Genomic DNA, 25,112 nt, shown 5'->3' with positions numbered 1-25,112 from the left:
TTATGGTATCTTTGGGATCAGGCCCCTTTTAAAAAACATCATCTTCTTTTGACTGTATGGCTGTGAATCCCGCCGTAGTATATTCAAGTGGGGGGGGGGATCACATTAATTCGTCCATGGGTGACGTTCCTGTTCCGATCCCGCACAGCTAAGAGACGGATTCTGGGAAAAGCAGAGGGGGGAAAGCGCTGACAATAACTCTGGAATCGTCGGCTATTATCTTGGCTCATTGGCTCAAACGGAGTCAAGCTGCTGCCCTGCAGCCGAGCCAAAACAACCCCGTCCACCTGCCGAGAGAGGGAGAGAGAGAAAAACTGTGCCTGTGTGTGTGTGTGTGTGTGTGTGTGTGTGTGTGTGTGTGTAGAGCGAGCCCCCATCCGGCTTTTGGATCCACTGTGAGCTTTTGGTTCAGAAGCTGCTGGAGAGAGAGATGGGAGGAGACTCAACTCCAGTCCAGCTCGCTCTGACCGACCTCACAAACAATACCTCTCTCTCTCTCTCTCTCCCTCTCTCTCTTACTTTCTATTTTTCACTCAGACGTTTTGCCCTGAGTCACCACAAGCGGCCAGCTCTATTTTTCCTATTATCTCATATTTGTGAAGCCTGGAGACCTTTAGAGGAAAAGGGAGGGGGGGGTCTGTGGAAAGAGAGAGAGAGAGAGGGAGACGAGGAAAAGAGAGAGAGAGAGAGAGAGAGAGAGAGAGAGAGAGAGAAAGAGCCTGGACCCTCGGGTGCACAACAAAGGGACCTCTGTGCCAGCGCCAGGCCCAGCCGGGCTCAGAGGAGGGTGGAGGATGAAGGAGGAGAACGAAGACGAGGAGGAGGAGGGCCCACAGGAAAGGGCCCTGGCTTGGGAGCCGTGGCCGGCCCTTATATCCCGAAAAACAGGCTCCACATTGACTTGGGCCTTGGCAGACGCCGGGAGGCTCCAGCTACTCTCCCCCTCCTTTCCTTCTCCCCCTCCACCCTCCCTCCCTCCATCCCTCCCAAAACTGAGCAGGGGTCAGCATTGAATAAGCAATTATACAAGCACTGGTGGAGTCTGTCTGAGACCGCCACCCTGAACACTGAAGTATTGAGATGGAAGGAAGAAGTAAGAGCGAGAGACGGAGAGAGAGGAGCGACGTGTGGTGACTTCTGTGGTGGAAAGAAATTAGCCGGCAGCCATGATGGAGACAAGAACAGACCGTCTTCATGTGATCTATTGATTAGATTCTAACCAATGACTAACTGTCATATCGACACCTTTCCCAGGTTACGGTGAAAAAATACCTGGCTGACTCATCATTTTCTTGACGTATGCACCGAAATCCAAGTATCCAAGGAGGCCTGTCCACATTTTTTCTGAACCATTGATGAAAAAAATAACTTTTTCTTCTTAATCCTGTTAAAAAAAACAAAGCTGGTGCCTGTTACAGGCTGCAGTTACACTGACACACCACCCGCTCCCACTAGATGGACTCCTTTTTTTTACCACCAAGTATTCATTAAAGCAAAACAGAAAAGAGTAGCATTACTATTTAAATAACATGAGGTAACTTAAGTCTTTCAGTAGTGAAATGTTACAACTTGGACGGACTGGATCTTCTGCATTATGAAGATGTTCAAAGGAACTTCAGAGAAGCAGAATGTGGAATACGACTGCTCACTTATTTACGCCCCTCTTGGTGCGTGCAGCTTTTGCTTCTGCCATTCGGCTGTTCCCTCTCGCACTGACGGCATCAACATACTCCATTACAAAATGATGATGTTGATATTTTGATGATCAATTCATGTCTGGTTGAGCTGGGCCATGTGTCTGGACACATTTTCATCGATTCCTTCTAAAGACAGTCCAATCGTTCCAAAGCAACAGGGGGGTGGGCGTGCCAAGATTATGGGCAGGAAAAAAAAAACAAAAAAAAACAGGGGCAGTACACAACGGCTTCAGAGAGGAGAAAGAGACAGGGAGGGAAATGTATCAAAAAGCTTTTTTGTCCGAGCCCACCTCGCGCCACCACCTCCGCAAGGTTAGCCGCTAACGGTACCAATTACTGGCTTGTTGTTGGGGAGAACAGCGCTTGGCAACAGTTGCGGTGGTGGCCGGGCCTCTGTGTAAACACTTAAACCCCTCTCCTCCTCCTCATCTCCCTCCTTACTCTCTAGACCCCTCCCAGTGCTCCCTGTCTCCCACCGAAGCAGAGGATGTGCGGTTTTATATATATGTGTGTGTGTCAGACTCAGTCCCTGGCCGGTCTCAACGTCTACAGTGACTTTCCAATTCAGAAGCTGCTCCGACTTCAGTTATTAATAAACACCCAGACCACTAGGCAGGCTGGGGGGGGGGACCATACTGATACACACACATACTGAAAATGTTTGGCACACACACAGACCGTGACATCAGCTTCTGCGAATTTAAAGACTGTTATTCACCTTCGCAAAAAAGTAAGTTAAGTTTTCGGGTGAAGCGACAAGGGACATATGGTCCTCCCCTAAAGTACTGTGACAATCACAGACGCGTCTCTAAACACATTTGCGAGGCGACACACCTGTTAGCTGAAAACACACATGCGCACGCACATAATATCACTTGCCAAAACACCTAAAGACTGACGGGGGAGGGGGCTTTATTTTTGTCTATTTTTAAGCGAGATGAAGTTTGAGGGGGAAAAAAGCTCAAAAGAAGAACTAATTTTCCTCTCATGTAAATGTGAGGAAAAAATATACAGAAGCACAAAGTTTTTTTTTCTCATTCCAATATCAGGGTCTGTACGGACATATAGCAACATGTTATCATTAAATGTGACGTTCTAAGAATAGGCCGCAGCACATAAAGCGAAAATTTACAAGGGTGTCAGTCAACAATTTAATAAATTGAAAATCCATTTATCTGAATACAGAGTTCTGCCCTTCACTCCACTGCCTTTCCCTAACAGATGGTGTTGTGGGTGCTTATGTCCAATTTGATTTGAACCAAACCCTCAGCCAATTTTTACACTGGCATGAAATCTCAGCGAGCCAGATCCACACACTGGCAGTCAGAAATAGCAGCGGAGAGGGCGCGACATTGTGAAAGAACGATGAAGGGCAAAATCTGGAGCGACATTCGAGAAAGTCGCAGAAAAACTTTCCTTGTTGTCTCGTTTTCGCTTGTGTGCCGTTTTTTTTTCCCTTCCCTTTTCTCTCCCTCCTCTGCATGTTGTTTTTGTGCCGAGCTGGAGAAATTAGCGATGCTATCTTAATGCCGTGTTTTTGCGGGAGACAGAGAAACGTTCCTTTCACACGCGCAGACACACACACTCGCACCATTTTCCCAATTGCCTCTGTGACCTCCATTATCATTAAATGGTGTTTGATAGCATCTAGACATTTGAATCCGCTGTGAACTAATTCAGGCTCTGCCCCTGATAGTCGCTGCCACTGCACCTTATTAGGGACAAGCTATGGGACCGAACACAGATCCCATTTTCATTTTACGACCCCATACTTTACAGACTGAAGAGACCGAGTGTCAACTGTGGTACTGATAACCACCAAATACTGCCTGCTAATTGCCTGGTTAACAAACAGCGCCTCATGAGGGACTTTTGAATAGATAATAGAGGTTCACATGCAACAATGGGTCAGGCTGTATTTAAAACTCAATGTATTCACTGAGGATCCTTTGAAAAGCTGCTCTGACAAGTATATTGTATCCAGCTGCTGCTGTCAGGTGAAAACCTTGTATGTCTTGAATGCAAACCTTTCAGAGGGAATGAAAAGTCGGTGCCTTTTTTACATGATCTGATTTATTTTGAGACCGTTTCATAAACCGAAGAGGTCAAAGAGTTTTCTCAACCAACAGAAATGCATGATTTTATCTCACAACTAAACCGTGAAAATCACTTAAATGAGGTTTTCAGCAAGATTTTCTCAGTTATGCGTGGATACAAATGAAATTTAAACTCTTCAAGTCTGAACTCTCAAGGAAAAATCTGATTTAATCTGTGACCTGTGAATCAACCAATTAGACAAGCCAAAAAAAACAAAAAGCATGTCTGCAAATTCTACTTTCTGCAAACCGATGTCAGAGTGAGGAGAGGGTTAAACAGTTGGGCCCGTGCTCTCTTAATGCATGCACATCTCTCCCTGTCAAAAGCATCCTGTTGAAGTAGGCCAAGGCATGTGTATTGGTGTGTAACTGTGTGTGTGTATGTGCATCGTACACACTGGCTTGGGCTGCTGTAATGGAAAATGACACTTGCAATCTGTCTCGTGGCAATAACCCCTCTTCAGTGCTCTTGTCTCCACTCCATGCTCGTGCACATGCACAGGCGTGCACGCTCCGTGTCTCTTGTCACCGCAGCAGCCCCCCCGGGCCGTCCTTGTCACTGCACAGCTTTATTGCATCACTTTAACGTGACAACAAAAGAAGACATTGTGCATTGGGTCTTCCGCGTATAGGAGGGGAATGGACCCACGCATTAACTCCGCAAGAGACAGACGGAGAGCGCACACATGCGCGTGTTTGCAACGTTTTCTCTTGTGAGTCGTGACATTTTTCGTCTGCCTGTCAAAGCAATGACAGAGAGACAGACAGAACAGCAAGACACTCCTGACACACCAATGTTGCTTTGCATGTTGGAAGCCTATTCAAACAAGGCTGAGCTGAGACTTTAACCTCCCCTGCTCTTGCGTGTGTTGGTGCATGTGAGACTGATGGGTAAAGACTGTTATTTCTGATGCTATCATAGTTTTGGCCCAGTGTTGGTTGTTTGATTGACAGTTGGCTTGGCTCTGAGTGGCTTTGCCTTGCCGGACGGCGGAGGCGGGACCCGCCTATTCCAGTTAACGCGGACGCTGTTGACAAGCACAAACAGACGCACACGCACACACTTCTCCCTCTGTTTATGCGTCTGTTTGAGTCTTGATATTCGTCTCTGGCTCTTTTTGTCTTTCTTCTCTATGTGTGAATGTTTGTTCCATCTGTGCGTCGATCGGCCTGAGACAGAGCGCCTTGTAAAGTCTTAAGAATAGCCCACATTGTCCTGTGTGCTGCTCAAAGATAGGGCGACAGACATGTGAGAACCATTAGACCAATGGCAACAACAGTCCCAACAGCACTGGAATGCTCTGCTGACTAGCGTGCGTGCGTGTGTGTGTGTGTGTTTGTGTGTGTGTGTGTGTGAGAGAGAGAGAGAGCGTGTATGCGTCTGTGCATGTTTGTGTGCCTGACCTGTTGGAGTCTTACAAGTCATTGTGTTCCAATTATTCCAATTCTTCTTTTTCCCTTATTTTCATGGCAAGATCACATTGTTTTCAAGGGAAAAAAAAGTTTGATTGTTTAATGAGATTTGCCTCTTCAATAATGGCTGATGCTGCGCATTAGGTCACATTTAGATCATTTAGCCATCTGGACGGCTAGAACACATAAATTAAAGGATGGTGAAAGGAAACAGTGTAGTGGCAGTGAATTGATATTTTTGCTCTTGAATTCCACGTTTTAAAAACTGTCCATCGATGAAAATAACCACCAGTATTTGCTAGAAACAACATTAAAGGGGCACTCTACAATTTAACACATGAAGATCAGGTTGCTTGTCAGACCGAACAGTCTGTTAAAATGGTTCTATAATGTCCTCTGTAGCTCTAGAGGGACCTTTCAAAAGTTTGAAAAAAAAAAAAACCGTGATGATGTCAGTAGGCTTAAAGCTTTAAAAAGAGAGCCAGCATTACAAACAGGAGGCGTGTGGTTTCAAAGAAGTGAGCACTGAGAAGCAAGGGAGTACACTGTTGCACTATGAGAATGTAGGATCAGGATATCTGAGACACTGCTGTTTCAATTTGAACCACATTTCTCAATATCCCTTGTGAGAACTTTATGGGCACGCAATACTCATTTGTTAGAGAACCTGTTGAATTAACTGATTTTACATTCAATAACAGCACTCGTGTGAACATTTGACATTTATGTGCCATGGCCAATGTGACAATTAATGGTCCATTTGAGTTTTCTGAGTTTGATTTTAAACTTTTTTCTAAAATAAATCCTTGCTTACAAAATTGTTGTGAGCGTGCCCAGCTCCAGCTCAAAATTATGTTCTGAGTCAAAACTTGATTGGCAGATCAGCCAAAACACTAATTAAAAGATAAACGCTCACGACACTGGAAATATTTATAGTGTACAGTAAGTAATGGATGATTAGGATGTTTATCAAATCAAGCTTGGCCTTACTGTGCTGTCATTTGATTGAATCAATCCTGTGTTAATCTGATCATTCATATCTTTATTAGAACAAGTTAACTGTGTCAATTCGGTTACACGTACATTGACTTTATAGATGAATATGATAAAATGTATTTTACCTCGGCTCCCCCCCTCAGCTCCATCAGTACTTCTTTTCTTCCAGAACATTCCTGTCGGTTTTTTGACCCTCCCCTCCTTCTCCTCCCACCGCTCCTCCAACAGACATCCACAACTCTTTGAGTGGGCTAATTGTCTTAACAACGTCTGGCTCAGAAGAGACTGGAGACTGCGGATGGGTATGATAACCTTGGTCATAACTTTGTTAGCGTAATTGAACAAACCAAGAAAACGGATGAGGAGGGCGTGATCTACAGTACACTGGGGCAAAATTCAGTGTAGTTAGTGTGCAGCGTCCGCCTGTGTTTTCACATGGTAAACTGATACGAGGGGGAAGGCTGGGGAGGCTAGACAGACGGCTCAATGTTAGAGTGCGTTGGGTGTGTGTGCTTTTTTTGGGTGTAAGAGTGTGTCAGACAAACCGACATGACCTAACAAACAAGTGTCCAGTGTCTCAGTGTGGATGGCTCCTTGAACAAGCATCACAAGACTGTCTAGTGTGAAGCTTGCAAACAAACATGAGTACATGAGTTCAGTTTGAGAGAGAGAGAAAAAAAAGTGTGTTAGAGAGAGAGAGAAAGACAGACAGCAAGAGGGAGAGAGATAAAGATAGATCAAAAATCTGCCAGAAGGAAAAGATGGATTGTGGAATGTTTTCCCCCGATGTTTTCTGTCTATGAATGTGTTAGAGTATAAAATGGACCCAGATAGAATCATCACCACTCTGAAGCCCACTACCCACCATCTGACACACACACACAGGCACACAGAGAAGAGGCTTGCAAACTCCACCCACATCCAAAGGAGCCTTAAATAGTGCTGTTACACACCACTTACACACCGCTGATCATAGATATTCATAGTTAATCATCATTTTACTCACAAATTTTCAACAACAAGGATTCTAAATTTAAGCAAACAGTCGGGCGGAAAAGGGCTGTGAGCGTAGGAAGCGAGTCCGTGCCAAAAAAGACGGTGACGCACGCAGACACACAAGCACACGCGCTGATCATAAATGTATACGGTTGAAGTTTTATGGTAACACTTTGAAACAGCAGGGAGGGAAGAGGAATGTAAGAAACCCATGGCAGGTGTGTAAATGTGTGTGTGTGTGTGTTTGCGCGCCAACTTCAGACAGGGCAGGATGGATGTTTTGGAGAAAAGAGAGGAACAAGTGAGTGTGAGCAGGGTGAGGAGGGAGGGAGGGAGGGAAGGAAGGGAGGGAGGGTGAAGGTGGAGAGGTACAAATCATGCGTTGCCTTAGGAATGGAGAGTCTCTCCAACAGTAAACAGAGTTACAGAGCAGGCTAATATAAACCAGCCTAATTGAAGGTTTACTCACTGAATACAGAAGCAAATCCATCATTGTCTGTTACAGAAAACATCAATAAACGGCTAATGAAATGTTCATTTAGAGCAGGAAGCTGATTTTGTACAGATGAAATTTCCCATTCCTCCGTGATGGGGCCGTAATCGCTCGTGCTTGGAGCTGGAAGAGTCCGTGACTGAAATGAGATCCCCCTGTGATGATGTAGTGAACGTGGGGCTGAATGGTAACGCCCCTAAGCGCGATGTGTGGAATCCAGTTGCAATGGTTTATCTGCAACGGCTGGGGAATTCATTATTTAACAGGAAGGAAAAAAAAACATGTGCAGCACCCCTCTGAGTTATCAGTGGTACCGGGACAAACTATTTTGTGAGCCGTTTTCTTGGTTGTTGCAAGTTACAATTATATAAATATTATTTCTCATGCTGGCAGAATTCTGCTAGACCATGGTGTCAGGTGCATTCGAAATCTGACAGCAAACAGTAAAATGTTATTTTTGAAAGGCTTACCGTCAACAAGCAGAATATTTCGGTAGGTAAAAACTTGGTGGGCTTTGGAAATTATTACATGGATCTTTTTTCAACATTCGGACTTTTGGACTTTTCAAGCACTCTGAAATTATTAGAAATGTTCAGATAACGTGAGTCAGAAGCGATCCTACCCAAAACTAAGCAAAGACAAAAACATTTGCAAATTTGAGGCTGTAAATGAAATCTATGGCTCAATAGGCTCATCATCCTTTTGATCCACTGTATGCATTTTCAGTGTTTAGTTCTCAGTGTTGCACCTCTGGAGGGGTAAAAAGGCAAGTGTAGACCACACAGTTTGGCTTAGGTATGCACCACTACAAATTCATTAAATATTGGATTTGCAACAAGTTTTTAAAACATGCCAAAGTCAGTGTATTCATTAAATGTCAAAAATGTTGAACTTTGCTCCAGGTTTTAATTGACTTTTACAATGTTTTACAATTAGCTTATTCTGTTAAAAAGGTATTTAGTTCGGACAAGCAAAAATAATTAGAAATCTGAACCCTGACTGACACACAAAACCATTTAATTTAGAAAATTGTGAGAATAGCTGAGTGGAGTCTGTCCACTTCAGCTGCTACAGACATAACTACACAAACTGGAAGAGCAATAGTCATGAGTCAGGAAATTGAGGGCCACTCATGCAATTTAGTATTGTACTTTAACAAAGTTAGGGGACTCACAAGAGTCAGGTTCAATGAATGGTCAAACTTGAGACAGATATTTTGACATTAAGCCCCCACTTTAGGCTGAGAAGCTAAAATGCTGGATCCTACATTTCCCATGATGCAATTCAATAACGTTTTTCAGTTCTAGACCTAACTCAAAATAATCCCTGAAACATCATTTGGGTTCATTTCTTTGATTTGAAGAGCTCCTCCAGAGCCACAGAAGACATATGATTGTATCAGTGTCATTTGGTTTTAATCTGTGAATTTATCACCTTTGCCAAGAACGCTGTGTATTTACCTGTGTCAGCTGTTGGTAGGTTGGTTGGTATGTATTGTGTTACAAAAACACAAAAACTACTGAATGGATTTCCATGAAACTTTCCATGGAGAATGGTTCCTTTTGGTAACTTTTGGCGTGGATCTGGATCTGGGATGGACCCAGAAGTTTTTCTGATTAACCCAACATTGCAACATGGAGTGTTTTTTGTTGTTTTCATTAATTCCTCTGGGGAATAATGCATGGATCCTTCAGGCATATTTAGGTGATTAGTATCTATGAGTACTGTTGGGCCTTGAGAGAGGTATGCCCTCTACTGAGTGCCATTCTAGTTTGAGTGGTTTCAAAAACACCTCTACACTTCAAAAGTTTTTTGTATAAAATACTGAATTCCAACATTAAGGCCTCCTTAAATGACTAACACTTTTTGTCTGGTTGAGTCTATCGCAACTATGACAATGTACAAATGATCATTGTAGCATCATGTCATAATGCCCCTCTTATAGCCCTGACTGTGATGTTTTGGAAAGGCTACAGAAACACACACCTGGGTTACAGACAAGACAGGCGTACAGCAGCTGATTTGCTTTGTCAGTATTACAATAAGCCAGGAGGCCCTGTGTTTGCATGTGTGTGCACATGTGCACGTCACCCTGTCTGTGTGTGTGTGTGCGCGCACTTGCATCTGAGTGTGCGTATGTTTGGATGTTTGTGTGCATGTGTGTGTGTGTGTGTGTGTAGGTGACAGCTCCAGCCCCAAACTGACTGGCATCTGGCGGTGGCAGTTGTTTTAACAGCTGAGCTGACAGCATTAATCCGAACGCACCCAAATCAAAAGGAGACAACACCTGTTCACTGCTCCTGAGCCCAGCCGAGGAGGAGACTAGGGAGGGAGGGAGGAAGGGGGGGAGGAGGAGGGGGGGGGGAGGGAGGGAGGGGGGAGAGAAAGACGGAGAATGAAGTATGAATGGAGGCACAGAGTGAAAGAGATGGAGGGGGAGTGATTAGAAGCAGGTGGAGAGAGTGACGGGGACAAAGGGAGGTACAAGGAGAAGGATGGAGGAGAGGTGGCAGAGAGGAGGAATAGAGGATAGGGCAAGGGTGGAAAGCAAGGGATGAGAGGGGGGAAAAGAGAGAGAAGAGGGAAGGATGAGGTAGGAGAAAAGGAGGGGGATGATGAGAGCGGGCACACTGCCAGGCAACACACACACGGCACTCTTTCCCCCTGAGCGAAGCGGAAAGGGGCAGTGGGCCAAACGAGGAGGGAGGGGTGAAAACAGAGGGAAGGGAGGGAGAGAGGTGAGCGGATGGATAGAGCGATCCCACAGGGAGAGAGAGAGGGGGAGAGAGGGACTGCTGGAGAGAGGAGGAGGGCAGGAGGTGAAGTACAGCAGCGATCCGTCCAGAGGAGCGTCGGAGCTCCGACATGAGTGGCTGGTGACGGCCGAGCAGCAGCGCAGGAGAAGAATGCAGCGGGAGTGATGTGGTGGGGGGTGGAGGAGAGACTGACGGTGGGGGATGCTTGTTTCCCAACATCTGGTTCAAATAAGGCTGGGCCACTCTGTGTGCTCCAGGTCGTGACCCGTGGGACTGACAACACAGACACCACCACTTCATCTGCGGACTCGCCCTCTGACCAGGCAGCCAGGGGTTAATTAATATAGACCCCATGGCTTCAAAGGCTCACACAGTGACTGGCTGACAGAATGGCTGAGTGACTGGCTCTCTGGCTCACTGAATGGATGTCTGTACAAGACTGAGGAGCTGAGAGGCTGACTTCTTGGCAAGCTCGCCGGCGCACTGTAGGACCTTCCTTGCTCGCTGACTGGCTGACATATTGAAAGACTGAGTGCCTGAGTAACTATCTGACTGACTTGTTGCGCTCTGAGTGCTAAAGCCACACAACAGTATGTGTGCCACCTTAATATCTGTCACATAAGAGGAAGTTGGAAACACCAAGGGTGGCCCGGGGGTGGTGATTACGTGGATCATTGGCATGCGTCCATTTGCCATCCCTAATGCATCATGGGTAGCCGTGGCTCCTCGGTTAGGTCAAGCAAGCTGGTGCCTTCGTCATCATCGCTGAGGCGGCATGCTGTACATGCGTGCGTGTGTGCAGACAATCTAACAAGAGCTATGAAGAGATACACACCAACCCCACACCTCTGCTCAGGCTGTTAAAGCCCTTTGCATCCATGTCAGGCTTTAAATCCCGCTGGACACTGCTGACATGGGCGAGCGGGGACTACAGCTCGGATGCTTTCACATGTGTGTTGGAGCTAAGATGTGAAATCGTGCTAAGAAGATTGTGCTACTTTGTACACAAGCCTACATGGATTATGCCAGAGAAACTGGGGTGCAGACTCTGTCACACATGCATATTAACATGCAGTATGTGGCATTTAAGGCACACACAGACCTGCCTATGCATATACGAGATAAGCACAGTATACATTGTAAGTTAACACATTGAATCTCTTGCAAAAACAGTCACAGCTAATAAGCTCTCACATAAAGCTTACTTAAAGTCTATTTAAAGTACATTATGGCCTACAGTAAGCTTACATGCTGCCATCAAAGTATAGATGTGCACCTACAGTATAGGACCTGTTTATATAGGTCACATAAACATGTACGCAAATGCATGAAAACAGAATACGTGGATGCACATTTGCATCACAATAGATTAAGTTAATCTAACTCTCATCTGGAAGTGCAAAGACATTTGCATTTGATCATGTTGTCGTGCCAGGTGTCAGAGCTTTATGTGTTTAACCTGACTGATTTGCTTATGTTTTACTTATTCAAACACCGTATCTTCAAAGCCCTACCTCCAGTATTGTTTACTTGTTCCTCTATACATACTGATTCCTGGAAGTTACATAAATGTAGAAGAAACTGAACAAACACCGTGAGGTTTAAGTTGGTGCACAAAAGTCAGCAGGACATGGAACAACATTCCAGTGTACACTGTATATGAGAAATGGTGTTGGAAATAATCATTATCAATTTCAGTTTCCGATGCTTCAAAAGTCAAAACAGCAAATCAAGCTCTTAAAAACTGTTTCAGAACTTCGTCTATGATGAGGACCAAATGAATTCCTTCCAGGAATCTTTCTTGGAAAGTAAGGCGTAAAATAAAGCGTAACCAACTGTTGAAATTGACCCTGCAACATAAAAATCTAAAAAAAAAAAAAAAAAACTGGAGTGTGCTATTCAAAGTCATGAACCTCCACCTTTATTCAAAGTTAACTTTGAAACGCCTTCACGCACACTCGCTTGCATTTGCACATGTAAATATGTCTGGAATGCTCACAGCAGAGTGACACCTTTTTATATCGTGCTGTGGCTCAATGTCAAAATGGAAAAAAAAAAAGCAAGAAAGCATTTCATTCCAAAATGCAACATCCACCTACTCATAAAGTATAACTGCTGGTATGTCAGTGAACTACTTAATGGAAGTTCAATGATATGTTCTCAAGATTATTCTTACAAAGTAAAAATGTTTGATGCAGTCATGTGGCCTTTTGAAAACTTGTTGAACCCGAAGCAGTAATTCCTTTTCTGCAATGTTTTCTCAGAGTGGTTTGGTTGCTTAAGTGCCCCAGTGAAAAGTTTTAAGATTTCTCAGCTGCATTTCATATCCTTTTGATAACGTAATGGAGAGACAAATGAAAGTCTGCGCACTTTACACAAAACTCATTCATCTTGCGGCCATTTTGCAGCATAAAAACATTCCTCTGTCTCTCCATGGGAATGGGAGAAAAGACCAAGAAAGGAAAATCACAGAAAAGGAAGAAAAAACAACGGGCGTGCAAATGAGGAGAGTTTATGAGAAAGCTGAATAGATAAATCATGGATTCCACTGATTTGGTCATGGGACATGGTGCTGAATGGAAGTGAATGGGCGGATGCCAAAACACTGGGGCCTGTCTAATATTTGGGAGTCGGTGACAGGAGGCCTTTATGTGGGACAGTCTGACTCACACAGGCACACACTCCCAAACTTATTCATATAGTGTGTATGCCAGACATGAAATGCATAGATACATTCCTAATGTGACAACATCGTGCACATAAATATGCCCCATCTCCAGGTGACCAAATACACACATGCATGTACACACAGTGCACTGTAGGACAGTCAAGTTGCTTGTAGGTCACAATGGCTAAGCTATGGAAGCCCTGGCTGATTCATGAACCTCAGGCCTTTGTCCTTAACTTAATGCCACGCCGGGAGGCCAATAACACACACAGACACACACACACCATCAGGAAAACCACAGGACCCTCTCTCCTCTCTATAAGCCCCTTTATGCTCATGTATTGGACAAAAGCTGGGGCACTGCCCCCCCCCCCCCCAAAAAAAACACACACACACACACACGCACTATTCATCTCCTTAATATCACTCATCTGGACTGGGAAGAATGGTAGAAAGGAGTTTCATCCCCACTGATTGTCTCGTGCAAGGCTGGGGAGAGAATGCCACGTTGAAAAGCAGACGCAAAACAATTCAATAAGAAAAGTGACTTGAATGCGCCTTTCATCGAGCCAACAATGGTCGGCCCCACAATAGGCCTCAGGTTCGCCCCATGACGTTGCCTGTTTCTCATGCCACAAAAGAGGGGAAAAACCCCCAGAATTGACTCGATTTGAATTGTGGGCCATATCCATGATGATTTCCCCCCCGTCTACTACAAATGCGGCGAAGTTAACTGACACAGTGACACTCTGGTAACTAGAAAGAATCATAAACAAAAAAAGGAACTGGTTTTCTTAGATAGGTAACATGTAGTGTCAGCTCTCTGCATTGCTTCAAAGTCTGTTTCACTTTACGAAAGGATTAATTTTTCAAAGTTGTGACTTTTCTGAGGAGAAAAGGTCTGGGTTTCACCACTAAAGTTTTTTTTTTTTTTTTTTTATCTTATGAGGTCACGGGATTGGAGGCGTAGTATTAAAAAAAAACAACACAAGGAGTTCAAATCTCTTAAGTAAGAGGTTCAAGACAGGGTTAGTCTCATAAACATGATGTCAACTTCTCTTTAGCCACCGCTGATCGCGTATTTAGAGACCTTTAATTGGTGAACAGGCAAAATCTTGCTATTTTTTACTCACCCGCACTTTCTTTTCTCTTTTTCAACCTCCCCTCTGTTTCATTTCATTCGCCTTCCTTTTCCCAGCGCAAGAAGAATGATCGCGACAAACAATGACTGTGAGAGTCCTGCTGCACTTCACGTTAATTTATACAACTAACTAATTACCGACAAAGGGTGGAAATCACATAAAGACGTTCGCCCGCTCCCACGCTAGGGCTGTGAACCTGCTGCTCTGTGTGTGCGTGTGTGTGTGTGTGTGTGTGTGTGTGTGTTTGCGCGTTGAAAGTCCAAAATTTCCCCTTAGGCGTCTGGTGCAGGTCCATGTGATGACTTGCAAGGATTGTATATGCTATTGTTGATGTTTATAGTGTGTGTGCATGTGTGTTTGACATAGCCCCCCAGATAGCAGAGCCGGGGAGGGATTAGGCAAAGTGAAGGAGGGGGTGGACTGATGGACGGATGAACGAGAGACTGCCTCGATCCCTCCACTTCTCCTGCTCAACCCTTTCTCTCTCTCTCTCCTTCTTCTTGGCAGAATGTATCCGCCCTTCCCATTGTCACCCATTGGAGTGTACGGAGGCGTGAGGGAGCTCCGGCCACTGTGTGCTTGTGTGGCACAATGGCCTCGCCTAAGTGCTGTCCTATAAAATGCCTCAGTGCTCTCTAAAAGCAAGCCCTGGATTCCCTCCCTGCCTTGAAAATAGATGAAGTGCCGTGCGTGTGTGCATGTATGTGCGTATGTGTGCGTGTGTTGTGTGACATCTGTCATTGACTTGGCATTTTCAGTATGGAAACCAGTGCCTCGGAGCAGCAAGTACGCTCAGCCATAAAAACGCCATTCTGGTTGACCTCGGGGTTGCCGCTTCGCTTGTAAACCTGTGCGCTGTGTGTGAGTGTGTGTGTGTGCGCATGTCTCTTGTTTCCCTGCACGTGTGTCCAGATCAAGGCAGTAAAGAATACAGACCAGGAACTGACCCCGGAGCTGCACCCTGACAAGAATACTGACATTTGTTGACCCAATGCAAGTGACGAGCAAAGCCTTGTAATTAAGTTCAATGTGAATTTGTTTTGATTACATCTCATAGCAGTAACAATCACTTCATCAAACTGGACGTCAGCTCGCAAGAAAGTGAGCGCTTTGATGCCTTTTGTTTAATTCATCGACTGTTTAAGTTAAGGAAAACGCCATTATTGAAATCAGATGTTAAAGAAGGAAAATGTTGTTGCATTATTGTATTTTCAACTGCAGCTGAGTCAATATATACTTCTTATCACAGGTTCTTTGTCATGGGAAGTAAAGTGTTGACGCTGGGAGTCAATACAATCTAAGGAATACTGACGACGCCGGCTGCTGCACTTAAATAAGAAATAAGCAACGTGATTCAAAAAAATGCAGTTTAAAGGTGTTTTCTTTTTTATGCATGTCGCATCATGAGCTGCTAAAGGTTTGTTGTGTATTTACTCCTGTTTACACTAGGCCAAAAAAAAAAAAAAAAAAGAAAGAAAGAAAAAAAGAGTCCCAGAGGCAGTGGAGCTCCAGTGACGGGTAGCTGTAGCTGGGTAGCAGAGGGTCAACAGACGGGTCCAGCAACGGAGCTCAGCTGGCACTTAATGTGAGCCACTTACAGTCGGAGCTGCCACTGAGAGAGGGAAGGAGCGAAAGGAGAAGAGAGGAGAAGAGAGGAGGAATGAGGCTGAGTGTCTGGTGAAAGTCCAGGGCAGCGGCGGCACCACTCCAGGGGCCGAGAGGAACATCTGTGCCCCATTTAGTTTCTCCTCCTTTTAATTTCCCTCGTTTTTCTTCTTTTTCTTTTTACTGTTTCTACTACCTATCTGCTGTATCTATCCATCTATCTATCTGCTGCATCTATTGTGTCGCATCTATCTAGTCTGTTTTCCCACTGCTGTGCTAATAGATTATCACTAGGCCTTGCACTCTGGCACAGAGGTCGCAAAGGGTTAAATGGCAAGTCCAAGGGAACTGTCCAGGTGTGTGTGCGTGTGTGTTTTCAGCTGCACAGGTGTGTGTTTGCTTTTGCAGCCAGTTCTCTTGGGTGTTAGCACCGGCTCTCCTCTCGACCCCGTGCCTCCCGCGGCGCTCTGGACTCTGCTGTCATTATTCCGCGTAATGACACACACACGCACTCCAGCACGAGCTGCTCGCCAAGCCGCCTCATGTTCAGACTAAACGCACACACGCGCATACACACATGGCAGTGTCATGGCATTCTCATCTTCGCTCTTCCTCCCTGTCGCTCCTGAAGAATTTATTAAAGGCAGCGGCTGGTGGTTTTATGTGTGCATCTGCACATATATGTGCCTGTGTGCGTGTGTGTGTGTGAGAGAGTGTGAGTGTGTATCTCCAGGGTAGCAGGTGGCCGGTGGAGTAAGACAGGAGATGAATGGAGGGAGCAGGAGAGCGGTGGAGCATGGTTGGGCCAGGCCATGGGGGACAACATGGCTAGTCATTTATTAGAGGCCAACACACACAAACATAATGTGCAAACACACACACACACACACACACACCTTGCATGCATGAAACCAAATGCAATCCTCCCCATATAACACACAACTGCACACACATTCTGTCACAAATACATATGCAAATACACACATACACGAATACGTGCTCCCAACGGCTTAACCAGCACACACACAAACACACACACTGACCTAGTAACTACCATTCTCCATTCATCTAGCCTAAGTAGAGCAACACTAGCCACAGACACAAAACTATATCTTTCAAACTTAAGCCGTACATATGTGTGTGAGTGTCTGTGTGTGTGTATGCGTGTGTGTGAGATGTCTAGCTGAGGGCGTGCCTTCATGAAGCTTCTCATTCTCTTTCGAGATGTTTATCGTTTTCTGACCCATTTCGTGTCTTTGGCCCCTTGTTCACATCCCTCCTGGTGTTAATGCTCCTACACTCTAAGTGTGTGTGTGTGTGTGCGCGTGTGTGTGCAACTGTGTGTGTGCAACTGTGTGTGTGTGTTTGTGTGTGTGTGTGTCATTGATCCAGCTGGAAGCAGTGTGCGAGCGGGTGTGTGTGTGAGAGAGAGAGAGACAGAGAGAGCAGTAATATTCCAGGGCCTTTCATAATGATTAAAGCCTTCATTAAATTTTCATCCCAACCTGCTGTTTGCTGCTAATGGCCTTTGTGAGCCACACAGCCAAACAATAGCTAGCCGGGCACAGAAAAGGGATTTCTATCTTGCGTTCAATACCGCCCCTCGTCGCCCACCCCCCCCTCCATTTGCCTCTGCCTCTCTTCATCTTTTCTCAGCATCCCTTTTCTTCCTTACTCTCTTTTCTTTCTTCCTTTCTCTCTTGCTTGGCCTGAGTTTTTGTGTGTGTGTGTGTGTGTGTGTGTGTGTGTGTGTGTGTGTGTGTGTGTGTGATGGGTCTGGAGGCGCTGGGGCCTTTTGTTAGCGCCTTTCATTTAAACGTAGGGCAGATAATGCTCCGGGTTGGTTTGGATGCCGTACCACAGTGGCACTCTGCTAATGGGGTCTGTGAAGACACTGCTCTTTCTCTCCTTCACTCCTCTCTCCTTCTCTTCCTTCTTCTGTCCTTCCTTCTCCCTCTCTGCACCGGCTGACTCATAAAGATCCATTATTGCAGGTTTTTTTTTTCCTGTGCAGGCAGTTCATGAGGTCTAGTGAAGCAGCGAACAACCCAAAACACACCTCAATTACAGCTCAGCTCGACAAACAGCCCCGTTTTTTTTTTTTTCTTTCTTTCACTCTTTTTTTGGGTAAAATGTGCCACAACAGGCCTCTCTATTGACTGGAATCAAAACAACCAGACTGCGAGAGCTGACCAGCAGTCTCAGCCTAGAAAAATAAAAGGCCTAGAAAATAAGGTTAGCACATCACAGCTTGAAATGAAAGCCTGTTGATGTACTGCCGGAGAATGATCACACACATACACATGAACACCTACACTTTAGAGACAAATACACACTGCACTGCTGCACTGCTCTTTCACCTTTTGGGGCACAGGACTGTACACTGCATACAGAGATGTTTGAATAGAAAACTTAGCAAAGAGCAGTGGTGGATTTAGAAGCTAAAGGGAAGTATAAGAAGATCTAGTAGCTGTTATTGCACATGTCTGGTTTAGAGGTCTTCATGGGTTCAAGAAATGAGAAAACGAGAGCCGGCCTGGGACCCTGAGCTGGACCTGGTCCCAATTAAGTCTAATCGGGTCAGGCAGGGTCTCGTCTTACTGCTAAGGGTCTTAGGTATTTGTGTTGATATGTCTCATAGCCGACTGGATCGAAATAGATTGAAGCATACCAAACCCAGTAGTTAGCAACAACTCTGATGAAAAACATTCAACAGCCTGAAGCTTGAAGAGTGGTTTATCAGGATCACTGACAAAGAGAGTACTCAGAAAAAAAAAATGTATGTTATTAAGTGACAAATGGAATTTGAATCTCAAAAATAAAACTGGTTGAAGATAATAATATTGGTCTATAACAGTTTGTTTGGCTTGACCCCATTTTGGATCGGCTCCAGTTATGGCAGTTCCATTTTTAAAAAATACAAATAAAATACATCTGCATTTTTGGAGCCACAAAGCACCTATTCTGCTTTGTATGAGTACCCCTGAGCAAGGCAGTGAGTCTGTAGCAGCATCAGGTACTTGTTGAAGCTGACGCTGACCTCCCTGTGTAGCACATGACAGATATGTCCGCCAATAAAGCACAATGTTATTTATATTATCCCATGAGATGGACACCTGTTGATAATCTCCTTATCACATTAACACCACCACATGCATTTCATAGTGACTTAAGCCCCTGTTTATCTGCCCAATAGGAATTAGACTTGGCCATGGGCTAATTTTATCTCTTGACTCCAACTGTTGGCCTAAGGCTAAACTTGAGAAAGAAATATGGCGGCTAATCGAGCTAAGCAATGTAGCCTTTGGCAAAAATCTGGTTCAGTCTGTTCCACACTGTATGAATGTGAGGGCTGAGAGAGCATCATCCCACAGGTTACAAAGGTACTTGGAAATGTGATCAGATGCGTTTAACACTCAGGAGGAAATCTCAATGTGAGTGTCCCTTTGAATTAAAGCTGGGAAGCACTGTTACTAAGAATTGTTAAGCTATCCAAGTGTGTTTGCAGGCGTTCTGCACCCTCAAGCAAACACTTGCACGCAAACATCTCATTTGTCAGGTTGTGATAAATATGCAAAGCATGGCGGACAATAGGCCCAAACAGCTGATGCTGTCTGTCTGTGTGCTGGAAAAACAAAGGCTCCCCTCTCATCTGAATGTGCATGGGTTCATAACAGAGGGAGAGAAAGACTGATAGAGCCGTGAAAAGAACAAGACAGAGAGAAAGAAAGAGAGGGAAAGACAACAGAATGTGATAAAAGAGCGGCACAGAGCCAGAGAGATGGCGAGGAGTTGCAGATCACACATCTGGCCGCACAAGCGTCCCCTTTCATCACTGACCTTCTGGCTCGTTCTTGATCAGCTCCTCCATCTTGCGTTGTTTCAGTGTGTCCACCACGTCTGCCAGGCTGCCCTTGCGTCTCTCTGGGGTCCCCAGGGCGCCCGTGGCTGAGCCGCCCTCGCTGCAGGGGCGGCCACCGCCTCCACCTTCCTCTTTGCCCGGTGAGGTAGCGTTGTGCTGGGGGTAAGGACTCAGAGAGCTCCCCTTAGTGCTGTCCTGCTCCTAAAGGGAAGGAGGAGAGGGATCATTATTAAATTAAACAAAATGACCTAAAATTTAAGACATAAGTAAATAAAGTGTGGAAGAAAAAAATGAGGGAGGAGGCAGGGGAGGTGCTGGCACAGACCCACTCATTATCTCCGTCCTTCTCTCTTTTCTCTTGCTCTTTATTCTCTCCATCTCCCCTTCTCACAGCTCAGTGCAACCAACTGTCATCCCTGGCCAGCTATCTCAAGTTAGGGCATACTTTTTCTTCTTCTTCTCCCCCTCACATCCTCTGGAATCTGCATTTGACTGACTTGGAGGTACTTGACAGAACGAGCACATGAAACAACAGCAAAGGACTCCGCACACTCTCAGAGTCACGCTAACTCTTCATTACAAAGCCGTCAACAGCTCGGCTTTGAGGGACGTCCAACGCTACTGTACCAAATCCCATGCCCAAGTTTCAGCAACGACGCTACTTTTGTCCAAAGATTTGTGACAATTAATGCTGAGGATGCAACTCCATCAAACCCGGAAATCATAAAAAATAGATCCTTTTTCAGGAAACAAAGCATTGGAGCCGTGTCAAATCATTTCCATAAACTCATGAAAGGGCTGACAAAACAACAATCAGCATGACAGTCAGCTACAAAATAATATATACAGCTCGCAGTGAGGCTCTGTGCCTTTTGCCAAGCTGTCATGATGAATAATTATCCCACTGTCTTCTGTTTAAAGTTTACCGTCCTTAACACGTGAAGTTGAACGACCTCTGGGGAGGAATAAAAACAAACTTTCACACAATTGTTTGGAAAATTCCTAGCTTTGAAAAAATATGTTGTTTTTTTCTGATTTTTTCTGCTCAGCTAAAAAAAAAGTGCTTTTCCTATAGATCCTCGAGTCGGCTGTTCTCACATTCATCTGCTAAATGGGCAAAGTTTCTCTGTGCCGTAACTTAAAAGTTATTTTAGTGACATGCCAAAGGTGAAGGCCCTCTTAGACACAATGTCACAGGGTTAAGTGCGCATCTGACTAGTTTTTTGTGGAAGTTAGTCAGACCAAAACTTTCAAAAAAATTAGAAATTTCTAAAAAGGGCTACCTCAATTTGTTGAAGCCAGCAACAAAGATACACCCGTCCCCTGCTAAGAAGCAAGCTCTACCACCTGCCATATTTGTCATATAAGGTCTACCTACAAGCTACTGGTTCTAACAAGCCTAGTACTACTACTTGGTTGGAGGGTGTTTTCAAGATGGTGCTTTCCTCCTGAGGTCTTGATACAAGTGTAAACTTGTGTTGTACATTTCTTCCATTCTGCCTTCCCCTGGCTGTCTCATTCCTATTGAGCTGGATGAATTAACATGAACAGAAAAACCTCTACAGTAAGTAACATGTAGCATCTTAGTCTTTGACCCGATAAAACCTGTGTTTGTTTGGCTTGCCTGCATGAGAGACTTAATGCTGAAGCCCAATTAACAGTGACAGTGAGAAGGAGGACAGCGTCAGCTTCATGGAGGAACAAACACAAACTCTTTGTCGCACATACTTGATTAGATGAGTTTACACACTCTATTCATGCATCTACAAACACGCAGGCACGTACTGAGTCCTTCCATATGCATGCGCAGGTGTGTAAAGGCATGTGTTCAGCTCTTTAATTACAGAAACAAGGGAGTCAGCCTGTCAGCCTGTCAGCTCAAGCTCTTTGCAGACAGGAGGGTCAATGGTCCACGGGGTTAATCTTTGCCTAATCTTACTACAGTATGGAGCATGCCACCTGGGACAGTGGCACAAATATACAGTTCCTCTGTCTCTGCGTGGGCGTATGTGGGAGACACACAGAGACGGAGACAGAGACATTACAGCAGTCTTAATGATATTATAGTGGGATCAAGGTGGAGACAGTTTTCTAATCATTAACTTGCAGGCTGCTGGTGGAAGTGGAACTTAATACTGAGATCACAGTCCATGATGAAGTCATCTATATCCCACATGACCTCTGCTTTTGTTCTTTTCTATCAGCTTTTTTTTTGTCTTTCTAAAAAAAACCAACATTGATTTAAGCAGAAAAGCTAAACTCAAAAGTCTCAAATGATTCCACTGTGTTCTATTGAAAGAATAAATCTGGGCAGAGGCTTTCAATATTGACGATGCTTTCATTGTCAGTGGCCAAACGCTGTATGAGAGGTACACCAGACCATTATCACTTGCTGCTTCTCCACTTCACTAACTCTCTCTCTCCCTCTCTCCTTGGCTCTGTGTTTCCGCACTCTGAATAAGTCAGCACGCTCAATTATTCACTGATCCTTTCCTCTGCGTTCTTGTGCGTGCATTGTAAGGGAAGGACAGTGATAATATGGCCGTAACAGCTGTGTCTATCTACTGTATGACGGAGTGATGAGCCTTCAATCAGTTGCCATTGAGTTTTGTAAGACACTGGCTGAGAGCTGAGCTGAGCTGAGCTGCGCTGGGAAAGTGTGTTGTGATGTGTCCACACCGAGAGACTCTCCTCTTACCACCTGACCAAGTGATGGCTCAACCTGCTCCTGTCTGTCTTTGTTGTTTCATTTTCTTCCTTCACCCTCTCCCCTTCTCCAGATTAGGGAAATTTAGACTTCAAGTGAGCGGCTTTGTGATTACGAGTTGCATCAGCACCGGCACGGCACGCAAACGTAATGAGACAAGAGGGAGAGGGAGCGCAAGTGGGTAGAAGTCAGAGGAAAAGATGGAATAGTGAAAGGCAAAAGAAAGAAAGAGAGGCGATGTTATTAGAAGAAATGAGAGAGAGAGAGCGACAGCGAGACAGAGAGAGAGAGAGAGCGGGGAAGGCAGGCGTCTTGAAGGCAGCGGTCACACCTGTCACATCCCATTTATCTAATCCAGCGCCTACTTAAAACAGCCGCACTCTTTCTTTTTTTTTTTCCGAAAAAGACGTTGCGCAAAACAAAACCAACAGAACAAGAATACAGGAGAAGAGATGGAGGGAGAGGGAGAGAGGGTGGATGTAGACGGGGGGGGCGCGAGGGGTTGTCGGATCGCTTCGCCCTGTCAAAAATCTGCCAGGGAGATGTCATCTCGCTGCGTCCAACAATGAAGGTCATTTCCCAATCAAAGGGAATTAGCGGGGAGCCGTGGCTTCTTCAAAGACCTGGTAAATTAGTGCCTGTGACATTATTTATGTGTGAAGTCAGACAGACAGCCTTATCCCGGAGGCAACTTGAATGGCTTATGATCCCCCCCCCCCAAATCAACCTCCCGGCATATAATCCATGTACCCCGCTGACATTTTTTACCCCGGCGATTTGCTAAAGTCCAAGACAGAGGGATCAAAAAGACAAGACTAAATTCAGATTCCTTAGTGTAAACCGGTGTTGCTTGGCCGACGCGTGTGCGGCGACGTGTTCCCAAAACTTTTCTCATCAACATGCATTTATTCTGAAGTACAAACAGAAAGTACAAATTCTGGATACTGTACATGTTCGTGCCCTCCTCTTGGCGCATGTGTGTGTGAGCGGGTTTTTTTTTTTTTTTGCCATTTCTGTGCGCATATGTGTGACACTATGAGTGCACATAGCCTGTAGGTGTGTGTGTGTGTGTGTGTTAATGTGTGAGTGCCTGCATATATGTATTTATATGCACTGGATGTGGCAGGCTGGCAGTGTGGGCGGTTCTGCCTTTAGTTTGCAGATGTCAATTCTCTTCCAAAATGACTGGAACAAAGTGAAAATTGCGCCTCACTCTCTTTATCCTTTTACTGCCTCTGCAATGGAACCGAATTAAACAACTTTTGTCTTCTTAAGCTCATCTGTGAGGGGAGGTTGGTTTAAAAACACGTAACTCTTGCCAGAAAGGGGAGGGGGGGAGATCCAAATGCTTTTTTTTTTGCTTTTTTTTTTCCTACAGCCAACACAGATGCCGCTGTTCGTGTTCTTATTTTGATTTCTTCTTCGTCTTCTTCCATTTCCTCCCTCTCTGTTGCCCGACAGGAGCGACCCTCTCTCTCTCTACCGTAGCCTGACATGTCTCAGGCTGCGCAAGGTGTATGTGTGAAAAACAATATTGGATGCTTGGCGCGTCGCTGTGGATCAAGGCATGGACAATGTGGCAGTGGGAAGAACTGGAAACAGCTGCTCATCCAAAATACGCACAAATACACACCATGAGAATGTCACTGATCGCTCCTGCAGGGGGGTAAGACTTAGCTCCATGCCAGAGCTGCCAATCTCCGCGACATACACTTAACACACCTCCGACACACTGCCAAACACCCAAACACACACATGCACGTACACACACACGCAGCAAATCCCTTTACATGCCATGGCTAAACACAGACACTGTCAGTTTTGACTGCGAGGTCCCTCAGGCTGGGACAAGCAAGGCAAACACACACACACACACACACACACACACTACTTTTATCCTCCTGTTACAACAATATGGTTAAGCTTTTTCTGTGGAAACCTCGAAATGTAAAAAAAAAAACAAAACACAAAAACATATATCATAAAGTGATTTTTTTTAAAAAATGTTTATTAATTTCAGTGTCTCTGAAAAACTAAATAAACTGTTGTTGAATTCTATTATAAACTACTGGTCTATGATCTACAAACGTCCTTTCCTTATGTTGAAACACGCAGCTGTATTTCCTCCATTTTAAATAGCAGTTTGGCTAAAATGTATGCCAGTGTATTTTACCACGACCCCTCGCTGTTGACAGGCAAGCGTGTGTTGATTCATTAGTGCATCACTGGCATGAGAAATTAAGTGTGACCACTGTGTCTCAAGACAGCTCAATGACTGTGTTAAATCTGTCAAATTCTTACGAACACACGCACACACACACACATAATCACACATAGAAATAACACAAAAAAAGAGGGGAAGAGAGGGCTCGTGGAGGAATATAAATAAGAAATAATGCCTGATGAAATATCTTTGTAGTTTTCTATCGTGTTAGCGTGCATTTCGCCTGTTAATGAAATAATTAGTGTCTGTCCATTAACACGTTTATGAGAAAAGATGCTTGCCTCTGCCTGATGTGAAAACATGTTTTTTCAGCAAGGATTTGCAAACATTAAAGACCTATAAGAAGGCAAGAAGCAAGAGGCAAGGTATTAAATCTGCACTTGCACTATACAGACCCTGTTATGATCATTTCATTTTGGTTGTTTGCTAGGGAATAAAGTTAAAAATCCATCCTTTT

At 44.8% G+C, this 25,112-nt stretch overlaps 1 protein-coding gene across 12 annotated transcripts in view; it reads right to left on the bottom strand.

The window, feature by feature from the left end:
• The window catches only part of sox5 (SRY-box transcription factor 5), a 238,916-nt gene that overhangs the window by 49,711 nt on the left and 164,093 nt on the right, over window positions 1-25,112 (bottom strand). For all 12 annotated transcript variants that reach the window (XM_037121941.1, XM_037121940.1, XM_037121943.1 and 9 more), the window contains one exon: window positions 19,703-19,925. In XM_037121941.1, coding sequence (XP_036977836.1) covers window positions 19,703-19,925 — 223 coding nt within the window. The remainder of the gene's footprint in view (window positions 1-19,702; window positions 19,926-25,112) is intronic.

Source organism: Acanthopagrus latus, chromosome 14 (genome assembly GCF_904848185.1).
Source record: "Acanthopagrus latus isolate v.2019 chromosome 14, fAcaLat1.1, whole genome shotgun sequence".
Classification (NCBI taxonomy): domain Eukaryota; kingdom Metazoa; phylum Chordata; class Actinopteri; order Spariformes; family Sparidae; genus Acanthopagrus; species Acanthopagrus latus.
Note: the sequence above shows the minus strand (reverse complement) of the source record. Positions and strands in the feature narration are given on the sequence as shown.